This window comes from Oncorhynchus nerka, linkage group LG9a (genome assembly GCF_034236695.1).
Source record: "Oncorhynchus nerka isolate Pitt River linkage group LG9a, Oner_Uvic_2.0, whole genome shotgun sequence".
NCBI lineage: Eukaryota > Metazoa > Chordata > Actinopteri > Salmoniformes > Salmonidae > Oncorhynchus > Oncorhynchus nerka.
The window spans coordinates 25,665,282-25,678,713 of record NC_088404.1 but is presented as its reverse complement, the minus strand read 5'-3'; the positions used below and the strand labels follow the sequence as shown (position 1 = coordinate 25,678,713).

General features: G+C 39.8%; 1 protein-coding gene across 1 annotated transcript in view; it reads right to left on the bottom strand.

Annotated features, from left to right (window-relative positions):
- The window catches only part of LOC115134111 (diphosphoinositol polyphosphate phosphohydrolase 3-beta-like), a 31,179-nt gene that overhangs the window by 14,996 nt on the left and 2,751 nt on the right, over window positions 1-13,432 (bottom strand). The window contains exon 2 of the mRNA XM_029667766.2: window positions 1,420-1,530. Coding sequence (XP_029523626.1) covers window positions 1,420-1,530 — 111 coding nt within the window. The remainder of the gene's footprint in view (window positions 1-1,419; window positions 1,531-13,432) is intronic.

Sequence of the window (13,432 nt, the reverse complement as noted above, 5' to 3'; positions counted from 1 at the left end):
GTCTCTTTAGATGCTGAGAAGGTATTTGATAGGGTAGAGTGGGCTTTTCTCTTTTCTCTCCCTGGTTTTGGACCTGACTTTTGTAAATGTATAGGAGTCCTCTATTCCAATCCTAAAGCAACAGTATTTACGAATGGAATTATGTCTCCTTTTTTCTGTCTTTCTAGAGGCACAAGGCAGGAGAGGCACTCAGTCTAATTACTTAAAAATCATACAATATAATTTTCTGAAGAAAAGACACACTTACTCATTCAAGGGTTTTTCTTTATTTTTAATATTTTCTACATTGTAAAATAATAGTGGAGACGTCAAAACTATGAAATAACACATACGGAATCATGTAGTAACTAAAAAATGTGTCAAACAAATCAAAAGAGTGTTTATATTTGAGATTCTTCAAAGTAGCCAACCTTTGCCTTGATGACAGCTTTGCACACTCTTGGCATTCTCTCAACCAGCTTCATGAGGAATGCTTTTCCAACAGTCTTGAAGGAGTTCCCACATATGCTGAGCACTTGTTGGCTGCTTTTCCGTCACTCTGCCATCCAACTCATCCCAAACCATCTCAATTGGTTTGAGGTCGGGTGATTGTGGAGGCCAGGTCCAATGATCCAAAACATAAAGCAAAATCTACAATGGAATGGTTCAAAAATAAACATATCCAGGTGTTAGAATGGCCAAGTCAAAGTCCAGACCTGAATCCAATCGAGAATCTGTGGAAAGAACTGAAAACTGCTGTTCACAAATGCTCTCCATCCAACCTCACTGAGCTCGAGCTGTTTTGCAAGGAGGAATGGGAAGAAATTTCAGTCTCTCGATGTGCAAAACTGATAGAGACATACCCCAAGCGACTTACAGCTGTAATCGCAGCAAAAGGTAGCGCTACAAAGTATTAACTTAAGGGGGCTGAATAATTTTGCACGCCCAATTTTTCAGTTTTTGATTTGTTAAAAAAGTTTGAAATATCCAATAAATGTCATTTCACTTCATGATTGTGTCCCACTTGTTGTTGATTCTTCACAAAAAAATAAAGTTTTATATCTTTATGTTTGAAGCCTGAAATGTGGCAAAAGGTTGCAAAGTTCAAGGGGCAGAATACTTTCGCAAGGCACTGTACATGATTCCATATGTGTTATTTCATAGTTTTGATGTCTTCACTAATATTCTTGTAAAGAATAAAGAAAAACCCTTGAATGAGGAGACGTGTACAAACTTTTGACTGGTATTTAATAATATTTAATTTAAAAAACTGGATGTCTGTGCAGTGTACATCATGCTCAATCTAGAACATTTTGAAACTATATCTCCACTTCAAATCTATAAGTGCTACTAATTTATCAAGGAAACTGTCTCTCTAACTTGGTGCATTACAGATAGATGATTAGGATAATAACATTTCTATGGGGGGGGGGTTCTCACCTCTTCGTACACCTCTCTGACTGCTGCTCCACACGGCTCCTCCTCAGGCTCCATCCCTCCTCCTGGTACAATCCACTGGTCCGGGTGCCGACTGCTGCTCACCAGCAACACCTGGAATGGGTCAAAATAAACCAATGATACTCAAATAGTAGTTTGTGGGAAGAATCCGGCTCGCAAGCCTCTAGTTTCTTGTCCAGGCAGATACTTAACTACACAAACTCTCAGTTCAACAAAAGATGTATGAATTGAGGCATACATTTGATGTGGGGGAGTTTAAACATATTCAGCAGGATATTCAATTGAGGAGTACAGTGAAATTTGGATAGAAAATGCTTCTTTATTATCCTATATTAACCTACACATTGATCAGCAGTACAGCCTTCATCTGGGTATCTGCCCATTGACATAAAGTATATTGTACGTCTGACACCAGCAGCCGCACCTGCCAGGGTGAGGTGGGTCTGTGACAGGAAAAGCTGCCATTGGAAGAACCCCCAGCTCAGCTCTGTGCCAATCACATGGTCACCCAGGTCAGGTTTATAAACATGGGGCAATTCCACGGTAACGGAATTATGACTCAGATTTTTCACTTTAATAAAAACCATTGATATCAAAGTTTAACAAACCAACTCTATTCACTAGGTCTACTTTGAATACATTTACTGGAATATATGCAGATGCAAAGTTTGGTAAGAGATTTATGTAAAATCTCCCTCCCTTTTTTATGCGACCACATTTCCAAAAACTCAAATATCTGCTCTGAATTAGGATAAAAAAATGTCTGCAGAAATAATAGGGTGTCAGCTATGATATGATAACTTGAGTTTGAAAAATATATATTTTAGTTATTGAACAACAGTAAATTAAGTGGATTTACACCCCATAACATAATTACATCATGGGTCCCTGATCTGTACTACACAGAAATGACGAATTATGGATATGAATGTCCTTCTCTTCAGATGTATCGTGAATAGGTACACCAAGGTAGAAATAAATCAATATTATCCTTTGCATATGGGTATTATTCTACACAATAGCTATTATTCTAATGAGCTCGGCCCCCAAACTAGACAAAATCTGAACCGATCATAGATGTCTATGTTTCACAAGTTTGGACATTACAGTACAGCACAGTAGAGTACAATATAGTAACTATTTTACTGTACTGAACAATACTCTACTCTTCTTTACTTTTCTGTACTGTAATGTACTCTACTGTTCTTCACTGTACTCTACTGTCCAAATTTGTGAAACATATACGTCTGTGATTGGTTGAGATTTGGTCCGGTCACCAATCAGGGACGTCTATGTTTGGGCCAAATCAAGGCCAGTACGGACCAAAACTCAATCTCTGTGGACGTTGAAATCAAGGCCGACCCAAAAAATGTCCTCTGTGGATGTTAAAATCAAGGCCAGGATGGACTGACCATATTTCATCTACTTTTTAAATGTGCTCTGTGGATGTTAAAATCAAGGCCAGGATGGACTGACCATATTTCATCTCCTTTTTAAATGTCCTCTGTGGATGTTAAAATCAAGGCCAGGATGGACTGACCATATTTCATCTACTTTTTAAATGTCCTCTGTGGATGTTAAAATCAAGGCCAGGATGGACTGACCATATTTCATCTACTTTTTAAATGTCCTCTGTGGATGTTAAAATCAAGGCCAGGATGGACTGACCATATTTCATCTACTTTTTAAATGTCCTCTGTGGATGTTAAAATCAAGGCCAGGATGGACTGACCATATTTCATCTACTTTTTAAATGACCTCTGTGGATGTTAAAATCAAGGCCAGGATGGACTGACCATATTTCATCTCCTTTTTAAATGTCCTCTGTGGATGTTAAAATCAAGGCCAGGATGGACTGACCATATTTCATCTACTTTTTAAATGTCCATGGATGTCTGGTGTCGGTCAGTGGTTGCGGATGCTGTTTACAGTAAATGGAAAAAGATGGGGCTCATGGGTAGGTGTTAGTAAGATATATGTAACATTAACTAGAGAGAAAGAGACAGAGAAGACAGAAAGAAAACAGTTATGAGCTGAACATAACATGTATGCCAGTGGATTGGAGGACATTAGCAGGTGACCCAGCTGTGGTTTGTGACCACTATAATTTACCATTGTAGCCTATTCAATTGCAGTAATTCCATTACATTTTTGTATTTTATTTTTTTACTAGAACACATTCTCAATTACAGCAACAAACTGGGGAATAGTTACAGGGGCGAGGAGGGGGGATGAATGAGCCAATTGGAAGCTGGGGATGATTAGGTGGCCATGATGGCGTAAGGGACAGATTGGAAATTTAGCCAGGACACCAGGGTTAACACCCCTACTCTTACTCGAGTGCCATGGGATCTTTAGTGACCACAGAGAGTCACGACACCCATTTTCCGAAAGACGGAAAATGTCCCCAATCACTGCCTTGGGGCATTGGGATACTTTTATAATCAAAAATGTGTTACCGATTTGGTAACAGAATTGCACATTTTAATCACTTAATAATTCATAAAAATAATTCATAGCCTGCGGCTATGGAACCTGACCTGTTCACCGGACGTGCTACCTGTCCCAGACCTGCTGTTTTCAACTCTATAGAGACAGCAGGAGCGGTAGAGATACTCTGAATGATCGGCTATGAAAAGCTGACCTGTTACACCCTCGACAACCAGTGTGATTATTATTATTTGACCATGCCGGTAATTTATGAACATTTGAACATCTTGGCCATGTTCTGTTATAATTTCCACCTGCCACAGCCAGAAGAGGACTGGCCACCCCACATAGCCTGGTTCCTCTCTAGGTTTCTTCCTAGGTTTTGGCCTTTCTAGGGAGTTTTTCCTAGCCACCGTGCTTCTACACCTGCATTGCTTGCTGTTTGGGGTTTTAGGCTGGGTTTCTGTCCAGCACTTTGAGATATCAGCTGATGTAAGATGGGCTATATAAATACATTTGATTTGATAAACAAAAATGTATATTAGTAAAAATACTAACTAATTGGTAGGTCTACCTTAGAAAATATCTTAAAGATGTGAGTTTTTCGTAATGGAATTACAAGGCAATGTTTCTAAAATTTAAACATTTACATTACATTTAAGTCATTTAGCAGACGCTCTTATCCAGAGCGACTTACAAATTGGTGCGTTCACCTTAAGACATCCAGTGGAACAGCCACTTTACAATAGTGCATCTAAATCTTTTAAGGGGGGGGGGGGGGGGTGAGAAGGATTACTTTATCCTATCCTAGGTATTCCTTAAAGAGGTGGGGTTTCAGGTGTCTCCGGAAGGTGGTGATTGACTCCGCTGTCCTGGCGTCGTGAGGGAGTTTGTTCCACCATTGGGGGGCCAGAGCAGCGAACAGTTTTGACTGGGCTGAGCGGGAACTGTACTTCCTCAGTGGTAGGGAGGCGAGCAGGCCAGAGGTGGATGAAGAAGGCAAAAAAAAAAAATGAAATAATAATGTTGATATTAGTTGGTAGGGTTCTTTATTTCAACATTATTGTGTTTTGATGTATTTCTAATACCTTTTGAGACTTTTTTCTGGTAGATATTTTTTAAGATTAATTTTTAAGATGGAAAATTGTTAAAAATGCATCTATGCCCTTCATATTCCCAAAATAAAGACTCTAATTTGAGACTTTAATTTGACACCGAATTTGATATGCTCCTATGAATATCACGTTGGTGCTCATGTGTCCTTTTACATGGAAATGGCCCATGGCGTTTAACCAGATGGCTGAGAGCCAGATGGCAGCAGGGTACAGGAGATGAGAATCTACCCACTGTCTTTTGCAAAGGGAGGGTATATTTCTGGACACTTTCAGTTTACCAGTAAACTACCAGAATGTAGGCATCTTTCAAGGATTTTATGTTATCTATCACATTTAGTGGCACTTTTGGGTACTTCAGATTCTCACATGTAAAATATGTGAAATAATAAAATAAAATGATTTTAAAATAAAAACTGAATGACAAAGCTGTAAAAGATTATCCTAAATATAAGCAATACATTTTGAGAATACCATTGGTGTTTAATTTGAGGGTTTCAGCATGGCGTCAAACTGGTGGAAGTTGTGAAAAAAGTCAATAGTTGGAAGAGTTGCACAGTTAATTGAAAATAATGCCACTGTTGATTAGATGCTTTTTTCATTCATTAAGCTATTTTCTCTTGAACCATTTGGTCTATCTACTAGAAAGTCATAGACAGTGAATTCTATATATGATTTTTTTCTTCTTCAGTTATTCAAGTATAAATTACCAAAGTTAGGGAATATTGACATAGATTTTCAGTAAATTACCAAAATGGCCCAGGTACCTGGGCTCTGAGGTACCAGTGGCAGAAGCATCCTCAGAGGACCCTGTTCAACAGGTATCTATTTTGACAGAGAGGTGACGGTAAAACCATAGATATAATCAGGGAAGTGTTCTGTGCATGTTTGTCCTTTTCAGCGATCCCCAAGGTTAGTTAGTAAAGTATCAACTTATCTTGTGTTGCTATACTTCCAAGTCTCGTTCAGCTCTCAGAACAAACATGAGAAAGCCAGAATTCAGCCTACAACAAAATAGGAGTTGACAGTTATCAAGTAAAAAAAAAGGGGCTGCCTTTACAATCAATGTCTGCATTGTGACAAAGACTTATAATCTTAAATGAACAATCCATTCATCAGTTCATTGTTGATACAGTCCCAAAATATTTTGCATGTCAGCAATTATGTTTTTCAAGATTTTGGACTTTCAAAAAGCAAATTGTAACTTGCCACATCATGATGATGATGTGTCTTGCATTATATGATGCAATTTGCATCATCATGTGGAAAGTTACAATTTGCTTTGACATGCAAAACATTTGAAAGAAATACCAAAATATAGTTTGAGTGGATTATTCCTTTAAGGGAAACATACCAACAAGTCTATGTTTAAAAACTGACCAGAGACAAGCAAAGGGAGAGAGACAGGGTACCCCTCTGGTGCCTCAGTCCCATGACCTTCAACCCCATCTGGCATCACACTGACTCACTCACATAAGAGGGCCTCGTGTGGATGCCTCCCAGATCCCACCAGGTCGTTCCAGTTCAAAAAGCACAAGAAAGAGAATTTTGACACCCACCATCTCAGATTGTTCTGAAATTGTTTCTGTAGTTAGTAACAGATACGATTAGCATTCCTTAAACGTTATTTTGTTGAAATATAATTTGATCTCCGAGAAATTAAGTTCATTGATTGCACCCAAATTGACCATTTTAATTGATAGGATTCAAATAATATTAAATAAATATAGTACTCAACATCTGATTTCTTCCTACCAGTGAGTAAGATGTGGAATCAAAAAACATGGGGAATCAAAGCCAACCACAGACAGCCACACTATTTTATCCATTTTGCTGGTCTCTTGTGTTTATTAAATAGATCACAACATTTCCTTTGCAACTTGGGTTAGAAAAACAATAGATTCGGCTCATTAAGAAAATACATTGTGTGGTCATCCTCACAGTTCAAGCCAGTCCTCCATGAAAGCAATTCAGTTTGTCCTTCTCTCTGCAAACTAATGCTTCAGCCCAACTCTCCTTGAATAGTCCAACAAGTGGCTGCTCTCTGCAATTCTGATATCAATACTTTTCCTACAAGCCCAAAACTTTGTTAGAGAAATGGGCTAGGGACAAAAATGTTGTGACAATCATAATAAATAATGAATTGCACAGCAGTCTTACCCAACACAACTCAATACTATTACAAAACTGTAGTGTGTGTTTGGGACTTTTACCATTGAAGACCATTAGAGACAATAACATTGAAACCATTAGAGAACTGCTGTAGCCTAATAGTTTGGTTGTTCACCAGGAAGAGTGTAACAGTAACTACTAATCCAGACCTTTTTTAAAGGGAATAAACTGCACACAAAGGTGCCTTGTCCTAGACACAAATTAAGAGTAAAAGAAGGACAAACTGATTTGCTTTCATGGAGGACTGGCTTGAACTGTGAGGATGACCACACAATGTATTTTCATCACAAGACAAATCTATTGGTTGTCTACCCAAAGTTGCAAAGGAAATGTTATGATCTATTTAATAAAACACAAGAGACCAGAATAAATGATGAGTGTGACAGTATAGCTGGACCAGCAGCATCTAGTGGTAAACCAGATTCACAGGGAATACATGACATAGTATGGAGGAGTAAAAGTCCAAGTCACAGCTTCATACTACTTGTCAAACACAAAGAAATGATACTAGCGGTTAACAGTATTGGGCCAGTAAACGAAAGATCGCTGATTTGAATCCCCAAGCTGACCAGGTGAAAAATCTGTCGATGTGCCCTTAGCAGAGCGTATGCTAAAATGTAAAAGTCAGTCTGTATACTGGTTGTTGGGGTGGGATGGCATGGGGTGTGGGGGGGTCCGTGGATGGCTTTTGACCTTGTCTTACTCATTAGTAAGAAGAAGTTTGGTCCAAATCTGACGATGGGTACTATATTTATTGAATATTATCTGAATCCTATAAATTAAAATGTCCAATTTGGGTGCAATAAATTAGCTTAATGTTTCAGAAATGACCATCTTACCTGTTTCTAACTACATAAACTATTTTATAACAATCTGAGATGGTGGGTGGCTTGCTGAAATGACATGGAATGACTCCACCATATGTGAGCTCACAGAGCACATGCATCCCCCCAGCCCTAGTCAGCTTCTGTCAACAAGAACCGATTTAACATCAGCTTTACTGACCATTGTAGACCATTGTCCAGAACTAATGAATTACCAACTAAACAATCAAATCGAGCACCCAGGACAGGAGCATTTGCTAAAAGTATTGTACTACCTGCACGAATATTTAGCAAAAAGTGGGGCTGGGATTGGGAGATTCTGAAGAGAACTTGCTAATGATAATGCCTGACCTCTAAGATAATGTTGCTGAAAGTCACCCCAGAGTTGCACAAAATTGAGAATGAGTCATTTCGAAAATTACACCATTATCGTATGAAATGCTGTAGATTGGCTATTGATAACTTTACACAGTTTAACATGACCTCGTCATTTCTATCCCTAGATAACCTTAAAATAACCTTCAATTCGAATTACAAGAAGCTATCAGGTGACCAAAATAGACCCAGTGAATTTTGGACAGATGAAATTGTGAATTAGCAAACTATAAAATTACAACCTAAAGGATCATAAGGAGTTGCTGTTTATAGGCCGGGATTATTGAAATAAATACTTATCGTGCAACAGTATGTGTGACACTACCTTTTAGATTTGGCCACAGAAACAGAGGTTTCACCCACACTAACTCCGTATAAACCCAGAGCCTAAGGTGTTTGCTGGAACATTGGCGGCAGCACCCTCTCTCACACTCACAAACACACTGCAAAAGTACTGGATCAGCAGTTGCCTTTCTGCATGAAAACCACAACAGCTTAGCAGAGCAGCTGAATGACCAGTCCTGATCCAATCCACACCAGTGTGAAGGCCTTGCTGTCATAAGGTTTCAGAGGTTACGTTTCACAGTTGTTTCACTTGAACTGAGTGCAGCATTCAGCCTGGCTTAACCAAGCTACCTACTTATGGTAAAAGAGCTCAATTAAGCACAGTGATTTCATTTGCTTTTCCTCCTGATAGTCAAATGGTATGCATCTTTGATTACAACGAAACTGTCTCTGTCTTTTAAAGAAGTGTAAAATCCATTCTGTGGGGGAGGCTACACATCTAATGCCCCCATCTCTGAATGAAAATGGCTCCTCAGATGCATGTTCTCAGAGAATAGAGATCTATGCCACTAAAGAGGAATTTACTGTGTTCACACATCTTCATTGTATTAATGTGAGTAATACACTCTGTCACCCTGACAATTTACAGACACGTTGCAGCTAAGGTCTCCTATAGTTGAAGTGATACTTTGGGATTTTGGCAATGAGGCACTTTATCTACTTCCCCAGATGAACTAGTGGATAGCATTTTTATGTCTCTGTGTCCAGTATGAAGGAAGTTAGAGGTAGTTTCAAGAGCCAACACAAGTGTTAGCGTAATGACTGGGTGAGTTGTGTGTGTGTGTATCAGAGAGAGAAAGCGAGAGAGAGGAGGTGGGTAAGGGAATCTGACAGGGGACAGCTAGTGCCTCTGCCACAGCGTTTCTATAAATTGCAGCTGACAGGTTACTGGGTATTTAGCACAGTGTAACACTCATCCCTTGGCCCCCCTGGCTCTCCCAATCAAATGCAGTCCTGAAAGACAGGGTCTTGTCCCCAGGCAGAGTAGTCATGATCCAAGATGCTCCCTTTCTTACCACTTCAGTCCCATGTTAAGTCCTAAACAGTGTGTGTGTGTGTGTGTGTGTGTGTGTGTGTGTGTGTGTGTGTACTGCGTACATACAGTACAGTACAGGCTGCCTTTGTGTTTTGTGGTGCCTCAGCATAGAGATCACATTAACACGTGTGGTGTCACTCACATGGTAGCGACCTGCACAATATAACCAAAACAGCTGAAGCCTAGAGGGACTAGTATTAAATAGCCAACACCACCCTGACTGACTGACTGACTGACTGACTGACTGACTGACTGACTGACTGCAAATACATTATTTCATAATGGGCCAGTATTTATAGACAGAGGTAGGCTTTCATTAAATATTTTGGAGGCAAGTGATTATAGCTTATTACCAATGCAATGAAACAGGACAAATTGCATACCAGCTTCAGAATGCAATTACAGTAGGTAGGCTTATTTGTTACTCAATGGTCTAAAAAGGTGGTAAAATATATGCCCAAATAACATAACCTAAGTCTGACCCTGTTTCCAAATGGGCACATTTGTTTTTGTTTATTAAAACCATGCCCTGAGTAAGCATAGCTTACACATGTCAATGAAACTTGTGTTTACAAAGAAATGTTTAAGTCTAGATGGCATCAAAGCATGCATTACTCACTCTCTCTCCCTCTCCCTCTCTGTATAAATGGAAATAACATGACTCTGATACATGTGGTAAAGAGGCCAATGGAACACAGACCATGGGGTACAGAAGGAGGAAGCCAGATTGGCGCACATTCAACAAATCTGATTTAACAAAGTGGATATTTGTCGAATCTGTCATGATTGTAACAGGCCCACAAATGTGGTTACTAAAGTCCGATTTGGATATATTTGGCTGTTTTCACTGCATAACATTTAGAAGTTGTCCCTTTTCAGATTTAGAAGATGCGACTGCTAAATGCTAACTCCTGTTCATATAAGCTGGTAACATAGCTAGCATAGAGGGATTGGTGGTGGTAGCCAAAGTTGTTTTTAACTGTAATGCAGTGGATTGGCGATGATGATATTAACATGCATTTGGGTTGGCATCCATACAAGCATTATACTCATTTTTTTTTTTACCTCAACATAGTGTGAAATACATATACAGTGGGGCAAAAAAGTATTTAGTCAGCCACCAATTGTGCAAGTTCTCCCACTTAAAAAGATGAGAGAGGCCTGTAATTTTCATCATAGGTACACTTCAACTATGACAGACAAAATGAGAAAAAAAAAATCCAGAAAATCACAATGTAGGATTTTTAATGAATTTATTTGCAAATTATGGTGGAAAATAAGTATTTGGTCAATAACTAAAGTTTATCTCAATACTTTGTTATATACCCTTTGTTGGCAATGACAGAGGTCAAACATTTTCTGTAAGTCTTCACAAGGTTTTCACACACTGTTGCTGGTATTTTGGCCCATTCCTCCATGCAGATCTCCTCTAGAGCAGTGATGTTTTGGAGCTGTTGCTGGGCAACATGGACTTTCAACTCCCTCCAAAGATTTTCTATGGGGTTGAGATCTGGAGACTGGCTAGGCCACTCCAGGACCTTGAAATGCTTCTTACGAAGCCACTCCTTCGCTGCCCGGGTGGTGTGTTTGGGATCATTGTCATGCTGAAAGACCCAGCCACATTTCATCTTCAATGCCCTTGCTGATGGTAGGGTTTGTTACTTTGGTCCCAGCTCTCTGCAGGTCATTCACTAGGTCCCCCCGTGTGGTTCTGGGATTTTTGCTCACCGTTCTTGTGATCATTTTGACCCCACGGGGTGAGATCTTGCGTGGAGCCCCAGATCGAGGGAGATTATCAGTGGTCTTGTATGTCTTCCATTTCCTAATAATTGCTCCCACAGTTGATTTCTTCAAACCAAGCTGCTTACCTATTGCAGAGCAGATTCAGTCTTCCCAGCCTGGTGCAGGTCTAAAATGTTGTTTCTGGTGTCCTTTGACAGCTCTTTGTTCTTGCCCATAGTGGAGTTTGGAGTGTGACTGTTTGAGGTTGTGGACAGATGTCTTTTATACTGATAACAAGTTCAAACAGGTGCCATTAATACAGGTAACGAGTGGAGGACAGAGGAGCCTCTTACAGGTCTGTGAGAGCCAGAAATCTTGCTTGTTTGTAGGTGACCAAATACTTATTTTCCACCATAATTTGCAAATAAATTCATTAAAAATCCTACAATGTGATTTTCTGGATTTTTCCCATTCATTCTGTCTGTCATGGTTAAAGTGTACCTATGATGAAAATTACAGGCCTCTCATCTTTTTAAGTGGGAGAACTTGCAAAATTGGTGGCTGACTAAATACTTTTTTGCCCCACTGTATATACAATAGCCTAAATGTAGGCACATTTTGCTGTGGGGCAATGACGAGATTCAGGATGTTTTCCCCACGCAAAGTCACGGGAAGTAGGGTTGCAGCACCCCAGACAAATTGGAATAAATAAATATTTAAATATTTAAAACAATAAATTGTAGAAAAATAAATATTCACAAAAGTAATGCACTGGTCCTTTACTACTCCTGTATTAGCGGCCCATACAGCGTCTGAAGCTCAGGGATAAATGTGTTTCTTTTGAAGGTTTAATAAAACCTTCATTCAGCCAAGAAATCCGTTTTTACAGGGTCCTGACAAATTGTGCTATTTTGTGTGTTTTCTTGCGCTGATCTTAATGTTTTTTGTACATAATGTTTCCTTCTGGACATCAGAACCACAATCATTAACCTGGATTTGGATGTGATTTCTACTTCAATGAGCCGGCAGCAAAGGACATACTGCTCATCCCAGACCAGGCCCAAATCCCCAACACTGAAGGATATACCTGACAAGACTACGTCAGAGACTGGATAAACCGCCTCTACCTTCAAACGTGTAATCCAGCGTTTCCCCAAACTCAGTCCTGGGGACCCCAAGTGGTACACATTTTGGTTTTTGCCCTAGCACCTAACAGCTAATTCAAATAATCAAAGCATGATCATGAATTCATTATTTGAATAAGCTGTGTAGTGCTAGGACAAAAACTAAAATGTGCACCGCTTGAGGTCCCCAGAAAGGAGTTTAGGAAACACTGGGATAAACTGGATGAGCGCCGTTCGAGACTAACCTATTAAAGTGATCTGAAGAACTGCAATATCCTATGTTTCTCAGAGTTATGGCGAAACAAGGACTTTGAAAATATAAATTTAGCTGGTTTTTCTATCTATCAGCAGGACAGAACGGCAGTGGTGGGTACACTCACGGGGGATGGTGTGTTTCTCTTTGTTAACAACAGCTGGTGCATAATCTCTAATATTAAGGAAGAGAGTTTATCTGGAGGTGAAGAAACTCTGGTTCACCTTTACTCCACACACAGGGATGCATACAAAGCTCTCCCTCGCCTTCCATTGGTCAAATCTGACCATAACTCTATACCCCTGATTCCTGCTTACAAGCAAAAACTCAAACAGGAAGTACCAGTGACACGCTCAATACGGAAGTGGTCCGATGAAAGGGATGCTAAGCTACAGGACTGTTTTGCTAGCACAGACTGGAATATGTTCTGGGATTTATCTGATGGCATTGAGGAGTTTAGACACATCAGTCACTGGCTTCATTAATAAGTGCATCGACGACGTCACCCCGACATTGACCATATGTACTTGTCCCAACCAGAAGCAAGCAACATCCACACTGAGCTAAAGGCTAGAGCTGCTGCTTTCAAGGAGCGGGACACT